Source organism: Sciurus vulgaris, assembly GCF_902686455.1.
Source record: "Sciurus vulgaris genome assembly, chromosome: 3".
Classification (NCBI taxonomy): domain Eukaryota; kingdom Metazoa; phylum Chordata; class Mammalia; order Rodentia; family Sciuridae; genus Sciurus; species Sciurus vulgaris.
The window spans coordinates 24,393,170-24,418,422 of record NC_136463.1 but is presented as its reverse complement, the minus strand read 5'-3'; the positions used below and the strand labels follow the sequence as shown (position 1 = coordinate 24,418,422).

General features: G+C 51.3%; 1 protein-coding gene across 2 annotated transcripts in view; it reads left to right on the top strand.

Moving 5' to 3' along the window:
• LASP1 (LIM and SH3 protein 1) overlaps positions 1–21,866 on the top strand; it is a 38,877-nt gene extending 17,011 nt beyond the window's left edge. For both annotated transcript variants that reach the window (XM_079132053.1, XM_079132054.1), the window contains exons 4-7: positions 7,625–7,732; positions 16,887–17,034; positions 17,387–17,490; positions 18,708–21,866. In XM_079132053.1, coding sequence (XP_078988179.1) covers positions 7,625–7,732; positions 16,887–17,034; positions 17,387–17,490; positions 18,708–18,881 — 534 coding nt within the window. In that variant the 3' untranslated portion in view covers positions 18,882–21,866. The remainder of the gene's footprint in view (positions 1–7,624; positions 7,733–16,886; positions 17,035–17,386; positions 17,491–18,707) is intronic.
• The last annotated feature ends 3,387 nt before the right edge of the window (positions 21,867–25,253 follow it).

The window sequence follows — 25,253 nt, the reverse complement described above, 5'->3', positions numbered from 1 at the left end:
TCTGAGCTTACACAGTTGGACCTCTGTAGTCAAGTCCCTAGCCCTTCTCTGTCTCCTTGGAGGGCAGGTGTGAAGGGACGTGTCCTCCTTTGTACTCTGAGGCCTGACTTTCCTGAGCACTGCTGTGTGGGGAGGCTCCCACCCTCCTGTGGGGAAGTAGGTTCCTGGCCCAGGGAGAATTCTTCAGGGGACTAAAAGCAAGGGGACTAGAGTCTGAGACTCTGCCTGGAACAAAGCTGGCCTGCAGCGGGCAGGGCAGGGCTTCAGTGAGGATTAAAGGATTAAAGGAGAGAATTTACCAGGTGGGCAGGGTGCCCAGGGAGGTTCCACCTGGGTCACAGAAGGGGATTGCTCCTAGCTCCTCGGGAATGGGGTGGTATCATGTTTGAAGCCAGGTCCTCATATGCTAGATAAGTGCTTGACCACTGACCTACCCATCCCACTGCCCTTTCTGGTTTTCAATTTTTTATTTCTAATAATTATTTAATTAATTTATTTTGTGGTACTGGGATTGAACCCAGGGCTTTGTGCATGTGAGGTAAGCGCTCTACCAACTGAGCCACATCCTCAGCCCATTAAATTTTAATTTTCAGACAAGATCCAGATTGGCATCAAACTTAGGATCCTTCTGTCCTAGCTACCCGAGTAACTGGGGTTACAGGCATACACCACTATGCCTGGCCTGCTGCCAGATCTTGATTTGACCTCCTTGGCTTCCATCAGGGAGGACCACACCTGACAGAGCTTTCCTTACCCACTCTCCAGTTCCTCCCTGCAACCCCATGAGGGGAATGCTGTTATTGAGGAGATCGAGGCTTCGAGACATTCAGGGACTTGCTAAGATCTTGCAGGTAGTAGCTGTTAATAACAATGTTAGCACTAAAGCCTTCAGCGCTCGGCGCCCAAAGCATATGAGCTGATTTAATGCTCACAGTAGCCCTGAGCATTTGAGGGGGCACCTCACTGTGTGGAAGAGGAAGTAGAGGCTGTGGCTTCGAGGGCAGGTCGGTCTCACATTGACACGTGTTCTTTCCAGCTCTCTCCGCACTCCTGAGAACAGTCTCCACCTGAGTAGTCCCTTACACTGCTGAGAGCTTTGTAGCTTAGCAGGTGCTTTGAGTTACCACACCTCTCTTCTTGGAAGAGGGTACTGTTACCTCCATGTCGCAGATAGGGAACAGAGACTGGGTGGCACAGGGCTTTGCCTGTTGACACACACAGTAGTAGGATTCCAGGATCTGGCTCTGGTCTTTTTATTCCCAGTTATAGTTCATTGACCATGTGCAGCCCAGGTTGGGCCTGAGACTCAAAGTGGAGGGGAGCAAGTGAGACAGCTGGTTTGTTCCTCAGTGGCAGTTCACATCTGCCACCCCACCTGCCTGTGGCAGGAGAGCTGCAAATGCCAGGGACCTCTGTACCCTGCCAGCTGAGGAGGGCCAGGGGATCTGGCCAGTGGGGCAAGGGGGCAGAAACACTACTGCCTGGGTCAGACTCCCACCAGCTCTGATGCCCACCCAGACTCTCCATGCCTTGGAGAACCACGGGGACCAGAGGCAGAAGGGGTCCTGAGTCCTGGGAGGACCAGTGCTGGGAGGAGAGGCAGGTTCCGGGGCTGGGGAGCCTTTGCACAGGGGCGGAGGTGAGGGAGCCACACAGCCCACTTTCAGGAGGGAAATTCAAACCCTCCAGCCTTTGTCAGTCCCACAGGAGCTGGGTTACCGCTCTCCTTGCCCTTGGAAACTGATCCCCAAAGGGGCAGGTCTGTAGGACCAGGTGTCTGCATTGGGGGGTAAGGGAGGAGCGGGGGAGGGGGGTGAGGACAGCACTCTACCCAGGAGTTGGACACCTGCTCCATGTGTGCCCTGTGCTCCAGGGGCCTGCCCTGGGCTCACCTCCTGAGTTCCCAGCAGGCTGGGGAAATCTGGAGAGTGGCCACATTTCCTTGGTGTCCACTGAGGACCAGGCTGTGCATTCTTTCACTTGACCTCATCTCACCTGATGAAGGACACTTCGCCCCATTGTCCAGGTGGGGACCCTGAGCTGTGGAGAGGCCACATCACTTGCCCAGAGCCCAGTGTCAGGCAGATTTTGAGCCCAGCACGTCTGGTCCCGGTGTGCTGGTTCTTAACAGTTCTGCAGAGGTGATTGACCTCCAGCCCCAGGTTGCCAGCCTGCAAGGGCAGTAGGGGCCTTGATAGAATGCAGATTCCTGGGCTCCACCCAAGCGACATTGACCTCCTGGGGATCTAACAGAGGCACTTAAGAGATTCAGAGCTGGGCAGGTGGACAGGAGGGAAACAGGCTTGAGCAGAGCCTCGCCCACCCCTTCCATTTCTGCCCAAGGTGTGAGGCAGGGCACTTGGGGTTTTGCACCGAGGGCTTGTTGGGGTCTTATGGGGGAGGGTAGGCAGGACGAGAGGTAGGGACCTTGTCCCCCTCCCAATACCCATGAGCTGTGTGATCTAAAGGTTTTTTTCTCCCCTATTTTCTAGAAGCTGGGGCCTGGGCTTGCCGCTCTGAGGCTTGGGAGGGCTGAGCCAGCTGGGCTGGGGGTGGTGGCAGGTTCTGGTTCCTGCGGCCTCCGTGGGGGCAGGGCTGGCTAGCGGGTGGCTGGCAGGAAGGGAAGTGGGAGCCTCCTCTGCTTGCTCTGCCCCACCCCATCAGGGTGTCAGCCAGTTTCTTTCCAGGGTCCCTTTCTGGACCTGCCTTCCTGTGTCTCAGCCTTGTCTCTGGGAAGCTGCCATGCTATTTCAGCTTGTTTTTCTGTCTCTATATTGGTCCTCAAAGTGGCACTTTGGGTGTCTGGGACACCTATAGCCTCCTCTGCGGTGGTGGTAACCACAGACTTGTCCAGAAGTGACCCTCTGAATGGTCCCTTGGAGCTGGCAGTGGGCCCTTATCTGCTGCCGCCGCCACCCCAGGCTGAGTGAAGGCAGCAGCCTTGGGGTGGGGCTGGGCGGGAGGCAGCTGAGTGACCTGAGAAGCGTGAGGAGAGAGGGTTTCTTCACTCATTGTCACCTTCATGGTGCTGTGGGGAATGCCACCAAGGGGAGTGAAATGCGGAGTGAGAGCCCCATGCTGTACCTGGGGGCGGGATTCCCACTCTGGATCCTGTGACCAGTGCCGCAGGCAGCACACCTGGGCTCTTACCTGAACTTCCTGGCCTGAGATGGAGTCCTCAGTCACCTCCACACACTGCTGTTGTGTCCCTGGACTAGTTACCACTCTGTGCCCCAGTGCCTTCTTGTGTAAATTGGGGATTACCGCTCTCCAAAGGCAGCTGTGAGAATTTTAGCAAATGTAGGCATTTAACCCTGGGACCGCTGCGTCCAGACCTTTCTTGCTTCTGCTCCTTCCCATCTGTACCTTAAAAATTAAAAATTAGGATTCTATTTTATTTTTTTATTTATTTCTTGCTCTTATCTAATTTTCTAATTTTTCGTTAGAAGAGGAAGGTCCCTGAACATAAATAGACATATAATAAATGCATTTTTTTTTCTTTTTTCTTTTTTTTTTTTTTGCGGTGCTGGGGATTGAACCCAGGGCCTTTTGTTCGACAGGCAAGCAATCTGCCAGCTGAGCTATATCCCCAGCTGTGCACTTTGTTCAATACATTTTTTTTTTAAAGTCACTATCTTATTTTGGATCATCAAAGCAGTGTGGTTTTGGGTTTTTTTTGTTGTTGTTGTTATTTTTGCCAAATGATGTTGCTTGTCTGTTTAGAGATGAAGCGTCTATATTCAATTCATTCATCATTCATTCGGCAAACACTGATTTGCACCTACTGTTTGCTGGGATGAGTGATCTTAAGGTAGATCCAGAAGTTAGAATTCCATAGATGGTGGTGTGTGGGCATCAGGAGCCTCTGGCATCAGTCCCAGCCCTTCGGAGGGAGTTTCTAGGTTGGGAGGTGCAGTCATCAACCAGGGATGGAGTCAGCCAGCCAAAGTGCCGAGTTGCACTCTGACCTTGTGACAGCTGGGTTCAAAGACCTTGGGTAGGTCCGTTTCCTGCTCACCAGGACCTCTTAACAACCTGCTGAGCCATTCCAGACCCAAGGCAAGCTTTCTGCATGGGCCAGGAGAGAGCCTGGGCCTCCTCACACTCTTGGCCCCACCTCTGCTACTCCTTCCAGCACCCAAAGGCCCAGAGAATCTTTCCCACATGGATTCTCTAGTTGGGGCTTAAATGTGCTTACAAATGGTCGCAGACTTCAGCGTGGGAGGCTTTTAGAGACCAGCAGCCAGGAAGCCTAGAGAAAGGATTAGCTTGTGTAGGAATCCACAGCAAGTGGTGCTGAGCCTGGGCCGCCCTTTCTCAGCCCCCACACCCTCTGACCTCCTGTGTTAGGAGTGAAATGAATTATCCTTCCCCAATAAGGAGGGAGCCTTTCCTGAGCCTGGGAACCAGCTGATGTCATTGCAGTATCACCATGGTGATTATTTCCCTGGATTAGGGTCCTGACCTTGCAAAGCCAGGAAACAGAGGAAGGACTGGCGTTGATAAAGCACTTCCACAGTTGTCCTCACTATGCGCGCTGCACCGCTCTACGGTGGATCCACTGTATGCGCTGTTGACCCAAATGACTGGGATGATGGGCACCACTTTACAGATGTGGAAACTGAGGCTTGAGAGGTTAAGTCGTAGTCCCAAGATCACTCAGCAAAAGGAAGACTGAGCCTGTCAATACCAGCTCACTCTGGCTCTGTGTCCACATTTAGTGACAGGAAGGCCTATCCTGTATTTTAACCCTTCCCTGATGGCTCTTTCTTACACATGAGGGGACTGAGGTCAGAGGCCTGAGATTCAGGGCTTCTGCATCTAGATCTCTATTTTTCTGTCTTCAAGTATCTTCCCTTTTCTGACGTCTCCCTACCTAAAGGGTGCCCCACTGCACAGACCCAGGTTTTTCCAGAAGAGTTGATGTTAGGTTCTGGGGTGGGTGGGCCCATAGCCTCTTGCAATAAAGTTCTGGTCTGATGGGAGCCGAGTTACACCCCTAGGCCTTTCTTCTTTTTTCTTGGTGCTGGGAATTAAACCCAGGGGTGTTTAGTCATCAGCCAGCCCTTTTGTTATATTTTATTTAGAGACAGGGACTCACTAGATTGCTTAGGGCCTCACTACATTGCTGAGGCTGGCCTTGAACTTGCAGTCCTCTTGCCTCAGCCTCCCGGGTGAAGCCACTGCGCTACTACTGTGCCTGGCTAGGCCTTTCATTTTGACCTGCATCAGAACCAGAGGAACATGAACCCCAAACAATGACCTCTGGCTCTTGGGGTACGTAGAGGATGGGTGGGGAGCGGTCACTTGTCCTAAGAGGGCCAACATGCAGCAGCTTACTGCTGTGGCAGTGACTCCAAGCCTGGGAGCTGCTTGGGCTTGTCATCCTGGAATCTTCCAAAGTCCTAGGCCTCATGTCCTGAGCTGACCTGTCTCAGGACAGTGCAGCCCCCATGGAGGGAATCCAGGCAGCTGGCGGGGTCTGGAACAGATGGCTGCTGAGGTGGACAGGGAGTCTGTGGAAGTTGAGGAGAACATTCCCTGTCCCACAAGTATTTCCCAGCCTCAATTTTGCTCTTCAAAGCCCCAGGGAGGACAAACTGTTCCTCATATTTCGATTTCTTTAGTCTCAGGGAAGTACTGCTTGCTTTCTTTTCTTTTTCTTCCTTTTTTTTTTTTTTTTTTTTTTTTGAGACAGGGTAACAACCCAGGCAGGTCTTGATCTCCTGGGCTCAGGTGATCCTCCTGCCTTAGCCTCCTAAGTAGCTGGGACTAGAGGCACACACCACCACACCTAGCTTTGAAGTCCTTTGTGATGTCTGACTTGAGTTCCGGTAGTACTTGACTATTCCATAGAATTCTCACAAGAAGAAGGCAATAGAGGGTGGTGGGATTCTTCCCCAGTGCTCAGAAGCTGTTCTGAACTCTGTTCTAAAGTGCTGACTGTCCCATACCAGTTTTCTCCCCTCCTGTGGCAGTGGCCTCAGAAACCAGTGTGGCAGACTCCAGGAGGCTGTCAGAGCTTGTCAGTCTCATTGATCAAGCTGGGCCTGGTGGCACATGGCCTGTAATCCTGACGACTTGGGAGGCCAAGGCAGAAGGATCACAAGTTTGAGGCCAGCCTCAGCAATTTAGTGAGGCCTTACGCAACTTAGTGGGACCCTGTCTCAGAATAAAAACAATAAAAATAAAAAGTACTGGGGATGTGGTTCAGTGGTTCAGTGTTCCTGGGTTCAATCCGTGGTACCCCACCCCCCAAAAAAAAGGTTAATTGATCAAGCCTCCCTTCTGGGGGGGTCTCACCACCCTCCCTTCTGGGCACCAGCTTTGAACTTCAGCACAGCGCTCACTCATCTGCTCACTTGAACACTACCCCTGGCTCTTGGGGGGTAGGACTCCGTCCTGGCTCGGGTGAAGGTGGGCAGTCCCAGGAGCGCTGGCAAGAACCTTCTTCTGCTGGGCGTGGTGGCACACACCTGTCATCCCAATGACTCAGGAGGCTGAAGCAGGAGAATTGCAAGTTCAAGGCAACCTTAGCAATTCAGCGAGGCCCCAAACAACTTAGCGAGATCCTGTCTCAAAATTAAAAAATAAAAAGGGCTGGGGATGTGGCTCAGTAGGGAAGTAGCCCCGAGTTCAATCCCAGTACCAAAACATGAAACAAAACAAAAAACCTTTCTGTAGCCTCAGGTAGGAGGGGCTGCTACTGAGGACCAGAAGGCAGGCAGGTGACAGCTTGTAGCCTGGTGACTGTGGATCTTTGCTGCTAAGCTGCATGACCTCAGGCAGGGGAGTGCTTTTTTTTTTTTTTTTTTTTTTTAAGTTGTTAGTGGACCTTGACTTTGTTTGTTTGTTTGTATGTGATGCTGAGAATCGAACCCAGTGCCTCACACAATCCAGGCAAGTGCTGTAACTGAGCCACAATCCCAGCCCCAGGGTAGTGCCTTTGGATGGCTTGATTTCCTTACCTGTAAAATAGGGGGAATAGCCGGGCATGGTGGCACACACCTAGCATCCCAGCGGCTTGGGAGGCTGAGGAAGGAGAATCGCAAGTTCAGAGCCAGCCTCAATGAGACCCTGTCTCTAATAAAATACAAAATAGGGCTGGGGGACTGGGGTTGTGGCTCAATGGTAGAGCCCTCGCCTAGCATGTTCGAGGCACTGGCTTCGATTCTCAGCACCACATAAAATAATAAATAAAATAAAGATATTGTGTCTATCTACAGCTAAAGTATTTTTTTAAAAAATAGGGCTGGGGATGTGGCTTAGTGGTTGAGTGCCCCTGAGTTCAGTCTCTGGTACCAAAAATAAATAAATAAATAAATAAAACGGGACTGATAGCCTATATGGGGTTAGGACTTAAACAAGAGAGTTTATGTAAGCTACTTGGCACTGTGCCCATCTCAGAATGTGCTGGACAAATGTTAGTGGGTTATTATCACTTTCTGGCCGAGGCTTCTGCTTAGCATCAGTGCCTTCTGGCTGGGATCTTTCTCTTGGCCTAGTCTCCATCTCCTGCTGTTTCACAGGGGCTTCAAGCTGGGCCCTCTCTGCTCCTCCCCCCCCCCCCCCCCCCCCCCCCCCCCGTCTGACCCTAGTCCCTCTTTATCTCTTGGCTCCCCAGGTGCGCTACAAGGAGGAGTTTGAGAAGAACAAGGGCAAAGGCTTCAGTGTGGTGGCAGACACACCCGAACTCCAGAGAATCAAGAAGACCCAGGACCAGATCAGCAACGTGAGCTCGCCCCCAGCCCTCCTGCCCTTCCCCATCCCCTTCCTGCCAACCCAGCTGCCGTGAACGGGCCCAGCTCCCTGCCCGGCCCCTTTCTGGCACATCTGGCTGGTGGCTGCCGGAGGTGAGGGCAGGGCAGGCTCGGGGTTCCCCGGGTGCCTTTTTTCTGTGCACCCTGAGTCCCCCTGTTGCCACACTTGCATTTCCTTCGTGGAGGGCTGCCCTTTTGTGAGAGCACTGGTGGGGGATGATGTGCCAAGTCATCTCCCACCCCGAGCTGTTTTTTCTGGGTACAGTGGGTGTCAGGGTGCAGACCTGATGCTTCGTCTTAGCATAAAGGTCAAAAGTGGGGGCTGGGGGCGGGGAGGCCTGGCCTCCTCCTGTCTGCCTCTGGGTGCTGACATTGCGGTCATTTCCGCCCTCCCTCGCCTCCTCCCACCTCGGCTTGTTCTTCCTTCCTGTGTAAAAACCCCAGCCAGCTTCGCCCACTGGCCCCGCACCCCCAGTCTGGGCCCTCCTGGGTTTGGGCTGGTCATTGACGCCTGGCTGCAGCGTGGGTGGGTATGGAGAGCCGGCGGTGGATCTGTGGTCCCCATGTCATGTGCCCTTCTAGCACCTGGCGCCAGAGAATAAGCCTCGGTTTCCTTCCTGGCAGAGCCAAAGACCAGCAGCCTGTGTGGCTCTGGGCTTGTGGGGTCTTATTTTGGGCTCGTGGAAAATCTGGTGTTGCTGTGAACCACAGCTACAGAACATGGGCAGAAGCCTGTGCACAGGCTGCTCACCGACCTGCAGGATGTGCCCAGCCAGCTGGGCCTCTGAGGTTCTGTAAATGAAGGACTGGGTCTGTAACAGGCAGGGTGGATGAGTTGCCTATGTCGCTGTGGGCTGAGGGACTGGGGCAGGGCCCCAGTTTCAGATGGCCTACCTACCACCTACTCTCTGGGCTCCACAGCCCTTCACATCCCTCCTTAGCAGGGCACTCCTTCTCAGAGTTGACTGGGCAGTACTTAAAGTGGCCTACAGTGGTGGGTCAAGTGGATTTCCAAAGTACAGGGCAGCCATTAGAGCCAGCCACACCCAAGACAGTGGCTTTCAAACTCTTGAGTTCCACATCTGATGAGAAACATATTACATCTGGATCCACTAACCAGGCATGCATTTATTTATCGAGGAAACATAATCAAAACTTCCATGAACAAGGGCTGGGGGTATTGTTAGGGTGGTTTAGATCCCCAGCATTGCAACACAGAAGAGACTTCATAGCTCCTAATGTCATGACTGCATAAGGATCACAAGTTTGGGGTCAGCCTGAGCAACTTAGCAAGACCCTGTCTCAAAATAAAAAGGTTGGAGACATAACTCAGTGATGGAGCACCCTGTGTTCAATCCCCAGTACGGCAAAGGGAAAAAACAAAAGAGAAGAAGAAAAAAACTTCCATGAATGAGTATTTTACTATTTGGAGGACTCCTTCAGATATTTTCTGTTCCTTTATTTTGCAAAGGTGCTTGGTACAGACTTATTAAATGGGTCTCTCAACAAAGTCTTTGGCCTGCAGTTTGAAGTTGGTGTCTTTGAAGAAATGGGGTCTTTTCCTTTTTCAAAGGAGAGCATGGCTTAGAGGGCCTAGTCCCTCTTTGCTCCCACAGTTGCCCTGTATTAAAGTCAGCTTTGATACTATGACAAAATACCTGAGAAAATCAACTTGAAGAAAGAAGAATTTATTTTGACTCCGGGTTTCAGATGAGATGCCTGGCCCCCTTGCTGTGGGCTTGTGGTGGGCCAGAACCTCATGGCGGGGAGCGTGTGGTGACGCAGAACTGCTTGTCTCCTGGTGAAGCAGAGAGAGGGGAAGAAAAGGGCCAGAATAAGTTGCAGTCCCCAAGGGCATGCCCCCAAAGACCTGCTCCCTTCAATTAGGCCCCATCTCTCCATCCATGTGGTAGAGCATTCATGATCCAGGCACTTTCCAGGGCCCTCTCTTCTAAACATTGCCATGCTGGGAACAGGTGAGCCTTTTGGGGACTTTCCAGATCCAAACTGTTACGTACCCCTTTCCGTGCTAGCCCTGGCATCACACTCTGGAGTGTCCCTTCTGGCCCAGATCCCCCAAAGGGTCACAAGGGTCTGTGTGTTAGAGCTCAGAGCCCTCAGTGTGAGAAGTGGAGAAGGTGGATTGCCTTGGCTAATGGGGAAACCTGGATGGCTCTCAGAGCTGGACTCTTGTGGCTTTTCATTGTGAAGGCCCTTGTTTGTTTGTTTGTTTTGTTTTGTTTTGTTTTTAATCTTTGGTGGTTCTGGGGATCACGCTAGGGCCTCTGTATTCTAGACAAGCACTCTGCTACTGAACTGCTTCCCCAGACCTGTCTTTTATCTTTGATGCTTGTTCCCAGTCTGCAATCCCAACCTCACAGCACAATTCATTCATTGCTTCACCCTGTGCTTTTTGGAGAAGGGGAGACAGGCAGGCCCAGTTATCCCTGCCACCCTTTCTGGAAGGCTTCCAGAATATTCCATGCCCAGCCTTTCCACCTGCTCCTCTGCCCCCATTACTGCAGGTGTTAATGTCTGAGGTGTCCTAGTAACAAAAACTCACTGTGGCCACGACATCCACACTAGGAGATAACCATCTTATCAGCAACCACAGGGCTGCAATTAGCTGATGGTCCTCTGCTCTGAGGTGGGGGAGGTGACCTGACCTGGTGGCCCTGTTTACAGCTTTAGCTGGAATCTGAGGTGTGACCACAAGGCTGTTAAGATTCTTGGTTTTAATGAATGCAGTTAAAGACTGTCTGTGAGATGTGTGTCTCAACTATCAGAATCTCAGCAGCATTAGGGCATTTAGTGAAAATGCAGACGCTTGGCCTCTTCCCCCAGCTGCCTCATCTCTGGAGCAGGGCCCCGGAATCAGCATTTAAACACATTTCCCTGGCTTATAGTGGTACCCTCTGAAGTTTCATTTTTATGTTTTGGAACTGGGGATTGATTGATTGCTTTACCACTAAGCCACATCCCCAGCCCTTTGTGTATTTTTTGTTTTGAGTCAGGGTCTCACTGAGTTGCTCAGGCTGGCTTTGAACTTGTGATCCTCCTGCTGAGTTGCTGGGATAACAGGTATGTGGTACTGCTAGTGGCCTGCTGAAATTGAGAGCTGTCACTTAAAATGACCAAAAAGCTTCACTGACTCCTAAATCAGAGGGTACCAGAACTGACTACAGCCTGAAACCTCAAGGGAACTTTAAACCACACCCAGAACCACTGCTGAGTTGTGCCAACCTCCAGAGGCATTTTGGGAAAGATGGCGTTGAGGGCCACACCTTTTGTTTCCAAAATAGTGTTCCTGTATGTGACCTGTCCCTTCCCAGATTAGCTCCAAATGGACTTCTCATTGTGTCTGGAGATCAGGCCATCTTGCAGAGAGATGAAGATTTGTCTTACTAGAGTGACGCACTGCAGACTAAGAGTTTTACCAGCGTGAGGTTTTGTTTGTTCTGTTTTGATTTTTTCAGTGCTGGGGATGGAACCCAGGCTTCTTGCTCATGCTAGGCAAGGGCTCCGCCACTGAGCTACACCCCAGCCTCAAGCCAGAGCATTTTAGAAACAAGTGTCTGGTCTGGGGATTTGTTTCTTTGGCCTTGTGCATTCTGCCCTTAGAACCACAGACAAGGTGCTGAGGAGGAAGGAGATCCCGAAGATTGGAATCCTCTCTTTTGTCTTTCCACCACTGGGCAGGTTGGTGGGAACAGCAAGGAAGATGTCAAGTGTTTGGCCTATGACACGTTGATAATAATAATATTATTTTAAAGGCAGACCTGTCTGCTTTTTTACACTTAAGAAGGCAAATAGCAGAATTTGGCTGAAATTGGCTCTTCTCTAGTGCTAAGAAGGTACAAGTTATTTGTTTTTTTGTTTTGTTTTGTTCTTTGAGTGGTGCTGGGATGGAACCCAGGGCCTTGTGCATGCTGAGCGAGAGCGCTACCCCTGAGCTATATAACCTGAGCTCGATTGGGATATTAGGAGGGGAGGTGCTGTGGTAATTCCATCATCATTAAAGGACTCTGGAGGGTCAAGAGGGCTGGCCCAGTGTTGTGCAATGAAGGCTGAGCGCTGGCATGGCCTTTGGTCCTGAGCTCCATGGCCTTACTGCACCCAAAGCCCTGGAAAGTTCTGCTGCTGGAGCCCCTTTATGGAAACCTCTGCTTTTATTCACTTACATGCTTACTTCTGTACTGATTCTCTGTATACAATTTTGTGTCTTTCAGTTTCTCTTTTTTTGAAATATAACAGACACAGTCAATACTTGCTTTTTTTGGTACTGAGGGTTGAACCCAGGGCCTCACGTGTGCTAGGCAAGCATCCTGCCACTGAGCTAGAACTCCAGTCCCCAAACACCTGCTTTCTCGTGATGCAAATCAAGAAATAGAACGTTACATTTCCAGGCCCCTGCCCAGATTATTTTGGAATGTTAAGAACCAGAGTGTAGCAAGCACCTGTTGTATATTTATAACTAGCTGGAGATTCTGAGTGGACAATACAGAGGCAGATGGCAAAGGACTGGAGAGTGTGTCATTAACCACATACTGGTTAATGTCCTATAGAATGATAAAAACCATACACTTTGAAGTTATTTTGGCTACAGGCAGAAATTCTCTGCATTTCTGATAGCCAAAAATACTTAGCATTTTCTGTTCAATAAGTCAGTGTCAGTCTTCAGAGTAAAGTTGTATTCTGAGTCAAATGTCCAGAGGCAGGCTTGTTGGATAATCTTCTAATTTGATTTTAATATACTTTCTTTTTCTTTATAGTTTTTAATATATAACTAGAGTTGTGTGCATATATGTGCACAAATTGTGTTATTTGGCTTTTCCTAATTTTGAACATACAGTATGTTATTCGTGTGTATGTGTGTGTGTTCTTTTGCACAACACTGGGTTTGAAGACTCATCTGTATGTTTGCATGTAGTCCTAGTTCATCTCTTTTTGTTGCTGTATAGCATTCTATTGTGTGATTATACTGCATTTTATTGATTCCGTTGTTGATTATTTCTTTTCTTTTTTGTGGTGCTGGGGATTGAACCCAGGGCCTTGTGCTTTCAAGGCCAACACACTACCAACAGAGCTATCTCCCCAGCCGCGACACTGAATTATTTCTAAGTCCAATGGACATCCTGCTATCTTCTGGTGCTTCTGTGGAGTGAGATTGCTGGGTCTCGGAGTGTATGTTCCTTCAGCTTTGCATGTGATGCCGAACTATTTTCCAGGTGGTTGTGCTGAGTTACCCTTTCCCCAGCAGTGTTGAGTTTCCATTGTCCCATATCCTCAGACTTGTTCATTTTAGCCATTCTGATCATGTGTAGTGAGTGGTATTTTGCTGTTTTTGAACATGCATTTTTCTGATTACTGATGAAATTGAGTCCAGACTTTTTTTTTTTTTTTTTTTTTGCGGTGCTGGGGATCAAACCCAGGGCCTTATGCTTGCGAGGCAAGCACTCTACCAACTGAGCTATATCCCCAGCCCTAGGTTTATGTGTTTTAAAAATACACTGTTGTGTTGGGGTTGGAGTTGTGGTTCAGTGTTAGAGCACTTGCTTCGCATGAGTGAAGCCCTGGGTTCAAAACTCAGCACCACATTAAAAAAAAAAAAGATCCATTGACAACTAAAATATATTGTGTCCCTAATAGGGTGGTGCTTCAGAACTAAGACTCTGATGTTAGAGCTAGATTCTGACTTCACCCACTACTTACCCACTTTCAGCCTCGGTTTCCCCATCTGTACAATGGGAGTGATAATGATCTGTTCTTTTTGGTCTGACTGAGGAAAGCAGGGAAGTAGTGCATATAAAGGCACAAAATAGGATCTCCATGGGTGGGAGGGGTTGTTATTTTTAAGGAGAGACCTTGGCCAGTGAGTTGGTTATTCCACTCGGAGCCTCTGTTCCCTCCTCAACCATGGTGAACCATCATGTGGGGAGGTACGCGTGGGGAGTCACGCTCTTGTTCTTTCCACCACAATAAGGAAGCAGGGGCTTCAGAAAATGGAACATCAGCTGGCAGGGCTTAGAAGGGGACCCTACCTAGTCACCCTGAAGTCCCGGCCAGCATCACATGTACTTGGGCCTCCCTGCCCAGTTGGACCATGGCCTCCTTCAGGGAGGCCCAGGACAGCTCACATGCCAGGACTCTGCTGGTGTACCTGGGCTCTGGTGACCCTCGCCAGGGCTCTAAGAATATCAGAAATTTGCTGAGCTGGGAGCAGGGATCAGCCAGCCCCCTGGACTCTGGAGAGTGTCTTTGCCTTTTGGGGTGCGCTGACCCCTCCTCTGTCACGCATTTGCTTAACAAGCTGTCAGGTGGGCCAGCAAAGCAGCAACACAGGACAGTTTCCTCAGGACAGTTTCCTAGTTTGCTGTGGAGGGAGACGAGGAAGCCAAGTACCTCTTTGCTTTGAAAGCCTGACTTTCAGCCCTTTATTCCCTCAGTGTGTCTCTCCTGATCTGCATGACAAGGGTCCCGTCCAAGTTAGGATGACCCTATGATTAGCACCCCTTTTGAGAATGGAAGGGGTGTTCTCTTTTTCTTTTCTTTTGGTTTTGGGGATGAACCCAGGGTGCTGAAACACTGAACTACATCCTCAGCCATTTTTATTTTGAAACAGGATCTTGCTAAATTGCCCAGGTTGCCCTTGAACTCCCAAGTTGCTGGGGTCATGCCCTGCTGAAAGGGGTGATCTTCCTGTTTGTTCCTGGACAGTAGACGTGAGCAGGGACGGGCAGTGTGAGACCGCCCTGCTCCGTGCCTGTTCTCCTTGGGGAGGGACTGTCTGCCTGGACTGCCTGGGACTTTGTCTGCTGACATCTCCTGTGTCCTGGAGCAGTGGAAGCTCTACTTGAAAGTCATTTTTCTCTGCGCCTCATTTTCCTCTTCTGTAAAATGGAAACTCAAGTTTCTGTGTTCAACTTTTTTTAAAAATTTTTTTAGATGTTGATAGACCTTTATTTTATTCATTTATTTATATGCAGTGCTGAGAGTTGAACCCAGGGACTCACACATGCTAGGCAAGTGCTCTACCACTGAGCCAAACCCCAGCCCCCCAACTTATTTTTTAAGGTGATTATTGTCGGGGTCAGGGAAGGTGATGGTCACAGAGCTTTTGTGATCTCTGTGAAGAGCTTCCAGGCTGAAGGGTGTTGGTATGGATAGGAGCAGGCGGCACCTGCATTGGTGGGGTGGGGCTCAACCTGTTTTGCAATTTGAGTGTGGGTCCCTCCTTTGCCATGAAGGGAGGGGACTGGGAAAGGAAGGACTGGTTCTGACTCAGATCCCGAAATGAGCTGCTTTCTGCTTCCAGACCAGATCCCTGCCACTCGTCTTCCTGGTGCAGGCGGCAGTAAATAACATTATTTAGCCGATAGAAGTGGCGCAGGTGTTTCCAGTTGGCCCTAGCTCAGGTCTGCCCAGCCAAGTGTCAACTCTTGCCCTCTGTACACAGCTAACGGCCCAGGTGAGAGAAGCCAGCAGAGAAAGCCCGGGGAGAGGCTGGCCAGAGGGGCAGCATGGGTCAGACCTGGACAGGGCTATCAGGGCCCAGGACCTCGGGTCCCTCCCTTCTACTTTGGGAAACAGGCTTTGCCCTGCTCCTCCCCCTGTTCCCCCATTCCCACCATTTTCCAGAAACAAGAAAAGGCATCTCAGGGTCCTGGTGAGCAGGAAGTGAGACCCGACCTCCAGGCAGGTGCCCAAGGTCTGCAGGGAACTCGGCCCAGGACTGCCAGCATAGGGCTTAATGCCTGTCCCTGGCTGTCCGTGTGTCCTGCTTTCCCTGCTTTCTGAGTTCCCCTGGGGAGAGCCGGTGAGTCGTTCAGCCTGTCCTCTCTGTCCCACTTTCTCCCCACTCTGAGGCCAGCCCAGCCCCTGGAGCACGCAAGGTCTGGGTCTCAGCACCTCCCTGCTGAGAGTCATCTTCTCCCCTTGGAAGGCTGAAGGGTAGGCCCCTCTGGGGTCTTAAGGTGGGGTGTAGGTGTCTTGTGAGGGGCTGAGTGCTCCTGGGTCTGCTGCTACATTTTGTGCTTTGGTTGCCTTTTTTTTTGTGGATGTTGATAGACCTTTATCTTATTCGTTTTATTTATTTATTTATTTTTGCGGTACTGGGGATCGAACCCAGGGCCTTGTGCTTGCAAGACACTCTACCAACTGAGCTATATCCCCAGCCCTATTCGTTTTATTTTTATGTGGTGCTGAGGATCGAGCCCAGTGCCTCACACATGCTAGGCAAGTGCTCTACCGCTGAGCCACAACCCTAGGGCTCTTTCGTATTTTGGGGGTACGTTTTATACTGCACTTTGGGTATTTGTAAAGTGATATTTCTGTGTGATTGATAAAATGCACCTAGTTCAAGAGGATGTATAGCTCAGTTGGTAAAGTGCTTGCCTCGCATGCACAAGGCCCTGGGTTCTAATCCCAGCACCATCAAAAAAAAAAAAAAAAAAAATGTATACACACACACACACACACATGTGTAAGCTGATTGGGGATCATGGTTGAGCACTTAGGGTGTGTGAGACCCTGGGTTTGACCCTACTACTAGTAAATAAATAAATAAGTAAAATAAAGATACAGGTCAACAACAGCAGTATGCAGTTGAAGTCTTTTGGCAAGAAGGGATCAACAAACTCCCAGGAGGGTGCTGATCAGAGAAAATGGGAGCCTGTGACATAAACCACCTAGCACGGTGCCTGGAACATAATAAGAGCTCAATAAAAGGGAGTTGCTGCTGTTGTCAACCAGGATGAAGCAGGGAAGCCCCAGTCCCTGCCACAGGCACATATTTACAAATAACAGTTCACATTCATCTGATGCTGTCATGCCACGGCCTTTTTATAGCTGTCATCTCCTTGCATCCTCCAGCTCCTGAGCTAGACACTGATGTCCCACACTACTACCTGTGTGTGTCCAAATGCACACAGGTAGTAGTGCTCTGCCTGCCTGGAGCCTACAGGGAGTCTCCCACCCCAGGATTTTTGTTGAGATGAGGTTTTACTGTCTTGCCCAGGCTGACCTTGAACTCCTAGGCTCCCTTCTCCGTCCCAGGGTCTTGTGTGGCACCGAAGGAGACTGGTGGGTTTGCTGTGGGAGCGCTCACCTGATCCTCTGCCCCTGCAGATAAAATACCATGAGGAGTTTGAGAAGAGCCGCATGGGCCCCAGTGGGGGCGAGGGTGTGGAACCAGAGCGCCGGGACACCCAGGATAGCTACCGGCGGCCCCAGGAGCAGCAGCAGCAGCCTCACCATGTCCCGACCAGCGCCCCTGGTGGGTGTGGCCCTGTGGGGTACAGGACCCGAGACCAGGCCTGAGAGAGCAAGTAGGGGGCTGAAGAAGGGCCATATGCACACCCGCAGGCACCAACCCCACCAAGGGCACGGGCGCTGGGGTCAGGCATAAGCTGGGCTGGGGCATCAGGAGCGCAGCCCCCAGCATGAGAGGACACACAGCCCCTGCTGGGGAATCCCTGACACCAGGGACTGTGTGTCCCTGCACACAGGCAGAGCTGCGAGGGCTGGGGGTGGGGTGGAAATTCGTGACATTGGCCTCATGGAGGGGGATCCGGGAGGGGCAGGCTTTGGAGATCACTTTCTGAGCCCTCTCTTCTCCCACTTTCCAGTCTACCAGCAGCCCCAGCAGCAGCAGGCCACCCCATCCTATGGTGGCTACAAGGAACCTGCAGCCCCGGTCTCCATACAGCGGAGCGCCCCAGGCGGGGGTGGGGTGAGTAACTCTAGATAATGGGACAGACCCCAGAAGGACTGGAGCCTCTGGGAAGGCCTCCTGGACACAGTCCCTAGGTTCTCCTGACCTCTGTCCCTGTGTGGGGCTCAGGGGTCTCAGCTCCACTGAGAGGAAGTGTGGTGGACCAGGCCAGGTCTGAATGGGATTGGGGCCTGGTGTATCAGGCGAGTCGCTGCTCCTTGCCTGCCACTTCTCTGCTCTGGATCCCTGGGTGCACACAAAGCACCTTTCTGCTTGGGACCTTCCAGATCTGGGCCCTGCTTTCCATGGGGATAACCCCTTCATGTCCTTCTGATTCAGCTAATCCCTGCCTCTAAGGGCTCTGCCAACAGATGTCATATGCATCTACTGGATGTTTCCCTGAGCTGGGGTTTACACAGATTTTTTTTTGTACTGGTATTGGACTCAGAGGCACTCAATCACCGAGCTACATCCCCATCCCTGTCTTGTACTCTATTTAAGACACAGGGTCTCACCATGTTGCTTAGCACCTCATTGTTGCTAAGGCTGGCTTTGAACTCACGATCCTTCTGCCTCAGCCTCCTGAGCCTCTGGGATTACAGGCGTGTGCCACCATGCCTGGCTGGGTTTGCACAGATTTTGGTTGAGGTTTGGAAAATGGAGCCTGATAGACATCTCATGTCCGCTCAAGATTTTTCTCTCAAGGAAGGTCTTTGTCCCCAACTTTTAAGTGAAATCAGGCTAGTCATGACATCAAAAAGAAACATTTATAATAATTCAAATACTAGTGAACAGCAATTGTCACATTTTTATTTTATTTTATTCAGTTCTTAATTTATTGTCACATTTTTAAACATAACCTTGACATCTTGCCTGTGAGACCTTACTTCATGCTTGGTAGGGGCAGTGGGGTGGGTGCCCTGTGTCTGGCCCTTAGTCAATGCCAAATACATTGTAAAAGGGTGGAAACTCTCAGAAGGGACACAAGAAAAATGGTGGCAGCTCACAGCCCTGGTCCTCCATCTCTTGGTTCACTGCTTTCCTGGGTGTGCTCCGGGGTCCTGGAGAGTTAGAAAGAAATGCAGGGGTCAGAAGCAAGCTGGGGGGTCGAGCACTTGCCTAGCATCTGCAGGGTCCTGGGTTCTAACCCCAGCAAAAAGAAAGAAAGAAAGTGGGGGCCCAGGAGAGCCAGCTGGCTCCAGGCCCCCAGGCTGACTGTGCACCCCCACCCCCAGAAGCGGTACCGCGCGGTGTATGACTATAGTGCTGCCGACGAGGACGAGGTTTCCTTTCAAGACGGGGACACCATTGTCAACGTGCAGCAGATCGACGACGGCTGGATGTATGGGACGGTGGAGCGCACCGGCGACACAGGGATGCTGCCGGCCAACTATGTGGAGGCCATCTGAGCCCCGTGGCACCCTCCCCACCCCGTCTTCAGTGCATTCCATGACATCACATCCGTCCTGGGGCGTGACCCGTCCACCCTTCAGTGTCTCTGTTTTTTACGATCTGCGACAGCTTGTTTATTCCCACCCCTCCTCCAGCTTCTTTTGCCACCCGAAGCCTTGTTCTGCCACTTTCGCGGGCTCCTTCCTCTGGCAGGTTTTCCCCTGGACTGACTTCTTGGTTTCTCTCTGGATGGAACAGGCATGGGCTACTCTGGGGGAGGGCAAGGCCCACAGGGTGGGTGGGCTGGAACGGAGACTTCTGTGGCCCCGGCTTCTCTCCTCCCTTCAGCCCCTTAGACCCTCCTGGCCAGCTCCTCACTCTCCCAGACATTCCAGTGCTGGGCAAGCCCCAGACACCCAGGACCCCCAGGCAGGGCTGTGTACATCCCTGGGCAGGGCGGACAGGGCTCTGCTGTCATGTGGGGGCTCTCCTCTCAGTGTGGGGGCTGCCAGCTCACCGTGGGGTTTCCCTCCCTCCCCTCTTCCTCCTCAGGGGCTGCAAAAGGAACGCGGAGCCCTGCTGGGGGACCAAGTCCTACCCCACATGTACTCCCTGCACTGTGACCCCACAGAGGTGGGGCAGCAGACAAAGAGCCCCCAGGAAGCACAGCTTGGGTCAAGCTCTTGCCTTTCTTCAGGGGCAGCAGGGGAAGGAGGGGAGCAGGGCGTTCCCACAGCCCCTTTGCCCCACTTCCACCCCTGGGCTCCAGGGACTCCTTTGCCTCCCAGACTGGAAGCTGTGCTCCGAGGACATGGATACCTCGCCTGGGGTCTGGGTCAGCCACACTCCTCCCTCCTCATGGCAAGAGGTCTGGGCCCCCATGGCCTCCCCGCCCCTGCCCAGTGCCAAGTGGGCCTGGAGCTGTGCCAGGCCAGCTCTGCCTCTCCACAGTTTGGCTTGCTGTGGCAGGAGCAAGCGTGTGCGCAGGTGTCTGTAACAGGGAAGTGTGAGGATGACAGAAGACCAGGGTGCATGTCTGCTGGTGTCTCTGGGCTTGTGTGCAAGGTGAGTGTGTGTGTGCCTATGTGTGTGTGTGAGGGAGGGAGGGATGCAGAGCTCTCTGCTCCTGATATTTTCCTTAAACTCACAGTAAGCAGGAAGGACCCTCGTGGAGAGAAGCTCTTCGTGTTCTCTTTGGCTTTCCCCCCATCTGAGTGAGGAGACCCCCGTGCCCCCTGTTCAGTGTGCAGAGCAGCAGAGTCGGTGGTCATGGAGTTGGGGGTTGCTGCTGCGTCTGTCGCTCGCTGGGGAGAGGAAGGGGAAGACTTGGTGTGGGCCTGTTCTCTCCATGTGCCAGGGGCTGCTGAGTAGGACACCAGAAGGTTCTGGTCACCCACACTGTGGTGCCCCACCGTGGCTCTCCCCTCAAGCCCTCCCCTCGCATAATGTCCACTGGAAGCAACAGAGTGGGTCCCGGGGCTCCAAAACGAAGCATAGGCTCTGGGATGAGGAAGGGCAAGATGGTGCTACATCCAAGTTCCTTCTCGGGGCTGGGGGTTGGGTTACCCCTCGCCTGGCTTTATTCATCTCTGGGTTTTCTTGTCACTTCTCTGTGTTCTCCTCTCCCTCTTCTTCGCCCTTAGTCTGACCAGGCCCTACAGCTGGCACCCCCTCCCCACTGCAGTGCTGGGATAGAGCCCAGGGCTTCTTGAATACTAGGCAAGTGCTCTACCCCTGATTCACACCCCCGCCCCACAGGTGGCACCTGGTGCCATTGCACACGTGCACCCTGCGGGTGAGGGCTGGGGCCCCAAGATGGTGGACTATTAAGCAATCCAGGCTGCATGAGCGGCCTGTCAGTGGCTCCCAGTTGATTTGGGAATATTCACTCCAGATCAGAGGTTGAGGAAGCGGCTGGGAGGAGCCCCTGCCTGAGCAGTTCCTTTCCTTTCTGGCCCCACTTTAGGTAAAGGCAGGTGGAGTATCCTATTGGACAATTTGGGGGACAGGCCAGACAGAGGGAGAATATTGGGGGAGCAGCCTCCAGGGAGGTGCCGATCCATTCTGTTTCCTCTTGATCTCTAAGCACAATGTGGATCTGGGGCCAGAGGTCAGGGACACATCCTGTTGCAGGGACTGTGGTTGGGAGGCGGGTGCCACCTCCCCCAAGAGGAGCCAGCAGTCTGTTTTACTCAGCTGGACTTCCAAAACAAGGCAAGCCAGCTCCTGTTCTTCCCATGTGAAGTCCTAAAAATAGGGGACACTTTCTCACACACCCCCAGAGAGGAGGCACTGTCACACTGGTGCTGAGGGGACCCAGAGTAGCTGGAGCCTGTGTTTCTTCCCAGAACCTTCCACTCTTAGAAGAGCACAGAACCCCAAGGGCTGGGCTGAGCCCCTGACCTTTGACCTTCACAGAGGTCTTGTAGCCAATCTAACCCAGGAAGGAAGATAACCTGGGAACGTGTTTTGTGGACCAATCCTACCATGCCGGAAGGCCCCATATGGGAAGTGTGGATTCTCCCAACACTGCTTCCTGGCCCCCACCCCCCTTCGCATCCCTCCAGGGAAAACTCCTTTATCGTTTCATTTCTGCCTTTTTCCCCTTCACACATGCACTTTTGGACCTTTTTTTAATAGCTGGAAAAAAAATAACAATGAAATACCACCCACAAACCTGTATTTAAAAAGAAACAAGTGACCCTGTGAAATTTGCCTCTGTCCAAACATTTCATTCGTTTTTTTGTGTGTGTGTGTGTGTGTGTGTGTGTGAGTGTGTGTGTGCGCGCGCGCGCGCGCACATGCGCGCACGCACGTGTGTATGAAGCCACCCACTCATCTTTTTATATGGGGTTGTTGTCTTTTGGGTCTATTTGGTCCCCTCCCTTGTGGGCTTGTGCTCGGGATCAGATCTTTCTGGCCTGTTGTGATTCTGAACATTTGACTTGAACCACAAGTGAAACTCTCCTGGTGACTCAAATAAAAATATAATTTTTACCTGCGGACTTGGTTTCATCTTTGGCTCAGGTTCTGGTGTATGTGTGGCCTGTCAGCTTGGGGGCATTGGCCCCAGTGCCTACAGGGATCCCTGCTGGCCCTTAGGGAGAGTACTCTCTGGAAGCCAAGGGGTGGTTTGCTGCCCACCAGGGTTTGGCATCCGCTTCCTGCTGCGGGGAGCATTCCTTCTTCCCAGGCTGCTGCTGGCTTTGCCACTCATCCCTCTCTGCGTGACTTGGTGATACTCCCAGAGCTCATGGTTTCCTCATACTGTCCAGCTTCTGTAGTGGTGACTGCCTCCCCACCAGCCAGTGCCCCGCAGGGCAGGTGATGGGTCAAATTCATCTTTACATCCCTGGGATCTGTCCAGGGGCCCACGTGGAGGTGCTTAACATACTCAGAACTAAAAGTGAGCTCAGGAGCAGTTCTGGTGCTGCTGCAGAGGAGGTGGTGGGAGCTCAGCACGTGTGAGGAGTAAAACGACAGGATCTGGGATGCCCCGTGGTGGGACAAGGCTTGGGGTAAAACTGGTGGTAAGTTGGCCTGGCAACTCAAGGCTGTCTTCTCAGTGCCTTAGGAATGTGATCTTTCCTTTGATCTTTGCATGTCTCTCCTTTGATCTTCCTTAGAGCCTGTAAAGGAAGTAACTACCTTGATACGATGCCTGGTCTCACACAGCCAGCGGTGGTGCCCCTGCCCTGTGAGCTCTCTGGAAGCATTGCTGATGCTCCAGGTTTTGCTGCAGGTGCCCAGGGTCTCTGACCTCAGGCCTTCCCTCTTACTCAGTGGGGCTGGGAGGAGAAGAACCATGGTAGGAAAGGGAACCAGTCTCCAGGGCTCCTGCTCCTGTTCTGTGCCACGCCACTGAAAGTTTCTTGTTTTATCCTGTAGCTTCATAAGAGGGGCAGGGTAGCAGAGGGAAAGGGCTTCCTTCAAGCTGAATGTTTCTAGTACTTGGGATTGAACCCAGGGGTGCTTAACCACTGAGCCACATCCCCAGTCCTTTGTATTTTTTGTTTTGAGACAGGGTCCTACAAAGTTGCTAACAGCCTTGCTAACATGCTGAGGCTGGCTTTGTGATCCTCCTCACAGCCTCCTGAGTCACTAAGGTTACAGGCATGTATCACTGGAGCCTGGGTGGAGTGCTTGTAATCAGAAGACTGAGATGGCCTGAATTTGACATCTAGAGCAGTTCAGGAAGTACCTGAGGTGGGACTGGGTGATAAAAGGCAATACTGATAACCACAGCCTCTAAATGAACATATTGTGTTCCCAGTAGGAGGGAATGAGTTGGGAAATCTGGTTTGTTGACTGGATCCCTCTGCGGAAATGCAGGGTCTCCTTCCCTGGTTCCTCCCCTGGATGTTTCACTTTCAGAGTGAATGGAGGAGGCCTTGGGCTTTGGAGGACATCGGGCTTTAGAGGGCATCCAGAGCCTCACTGAGGCTCTGTGCTCGGAGGCGTTTCTAGACCCCCTTTTGGAAGTGGCCTAAGTTCCTGAGGCCTAGTGATATGAAGAGGTTACCAATCTTAACCTCAAATGCTTTGAAAAATTGGAGACTAGGCCTCAGAGATATCTCAGGGACATTTTAATAGGAAATAGCTGAGACTTACAAAAAGGCACAAAGCAACAAAAGTCAAATGAGTCTTAAAAACATAATAAGGCACTACACCTTTTCCCTCAGAAGAAACCACTTGAATTTGCCTTTCTAGGTACTTATGATGCAGGGATGGGCCTGAGAATTTTTCGGTATCCTCTTTGTGGATAACACCAGTGTTGAGCTTTGAAGAGAAAACAAAGCAGTGACAATGGTACAGAAGTAAATGGAGTGTTTTGAACAAAATGTACTGCAAATGGAGCGGAGCTGTCAGGAGAGAGTGTGGACTTTGGAGTTGTGAGTCTCCATCCCTGCTGTTACTAAACTATGAGACATTAGGGAAGCTCCTGGCCATCTCTGAGCATCGTATAGAAAAGACTTGCACCAGGTTGAAATTACACCTTTCCTGCAGTATCTGCCACAGTATAGGACTCAGATGCTAGCGCCATCCCTAGGGATTCCATCTGAGACTCACATGAGACCTTTATCCACATCCCACCGAGATTGTGACCTGAACTTGCCAATGGATCACCCACTGCTAGCCATCATTTTTCTGAGATAATTTCCCAGAGATATGTGAGAGAGAAAAAGAAGAAGCAGTCAGGAGAATCCATTCCAAGAGGATCTGGAGAGAGTTCTTACCCCCTCCCACTTCCCCAGCAGGTAGACTCCATATAAATACTGTGTATCTAAATGCAGTAAACATTTCCATACAAAGTGGGGCTAGGTTCCTGGGAAGAAATTGAGCCTCTTCAGTTCTGCCTGGTTTAATTCTAGCAGTTCCCTGGTCACCCATCCTCAGGCTTTGTGATTGGTTGACTGTGGTGTGGGGGGTGGGGTGGGGGGGTGTTAACTGCTGATGGAACCACAGCATCTCAGTCTCAGGTTCCCAGGAGGGGGAGGGGACAGGAACGAGGAAGAGGAGCCATTTCTCTGCACGGACTGCAACCCTGGTGCTCGCAGCTCACATTTTACAGAATCCAGAGGCCTTTTGGCCTAGGACTACACAATGCTGGATATTTTCATCCTGATGTTCTTTGCCATCATAGGCTTGGTCATTCTGTCCTACATTATCTATCTGCTCTAGTGGCCGGGAACTGCCGCTGAGAGCCTGCGGGAGAACAGCTCAGAGGGGAAGAATGGAGCTGAAGGGCCGAGCATCCTGCTTGCTGACGCACCGGTGGATTTTTGCTTCTGGTCATTATTTCGGGTATTGATTCAAAAACGAAATGAAAAGAGAGCTTGTTTTCCTATTTGTTTCTCAGATGCACGGATGTAGCATTTCTTGAACTGCTCTGAAAAGAATAAGAAACACAAGCTTCTTTCTTTAGGGCCTAATTTAAAACGTGATTTTTAAAATTAAAAATAAAAACCCACAATGCACAGGATTAAAAATAGGATGGGCTCGAGTGACGTGAATGGCAGGGAGGAAATATCCTTTCCTAATTTCCTCTTCAAGTTAGGTGCGCAGCCAAGTTGTTCATTTTCTCCAGGCAATTAAAGGTAAAACGACTCTATATGCCAGCAGAGCGGTTTACAGCCATGCTGGTGTGATGGTATTAATTAATTCATTGGCGACTCATTCTTACTTGAGGAAAAGATAACAAATGAAATTTACTTGGGGTGGGTTTTAGGGGGAGATGTCCATTTTTCCCAACTGTGGAATTTGGCAGGGAGGAGGGAGGAACTCCAAATCCTTTTCCGGTCTGACCAGTAGATGAGACCTTTGCTGGGTTCCCATCTGAGCCTTTTTGTTTCTGGTTTCTCACAGCTCCTGTCACAGTCCAACAAGAG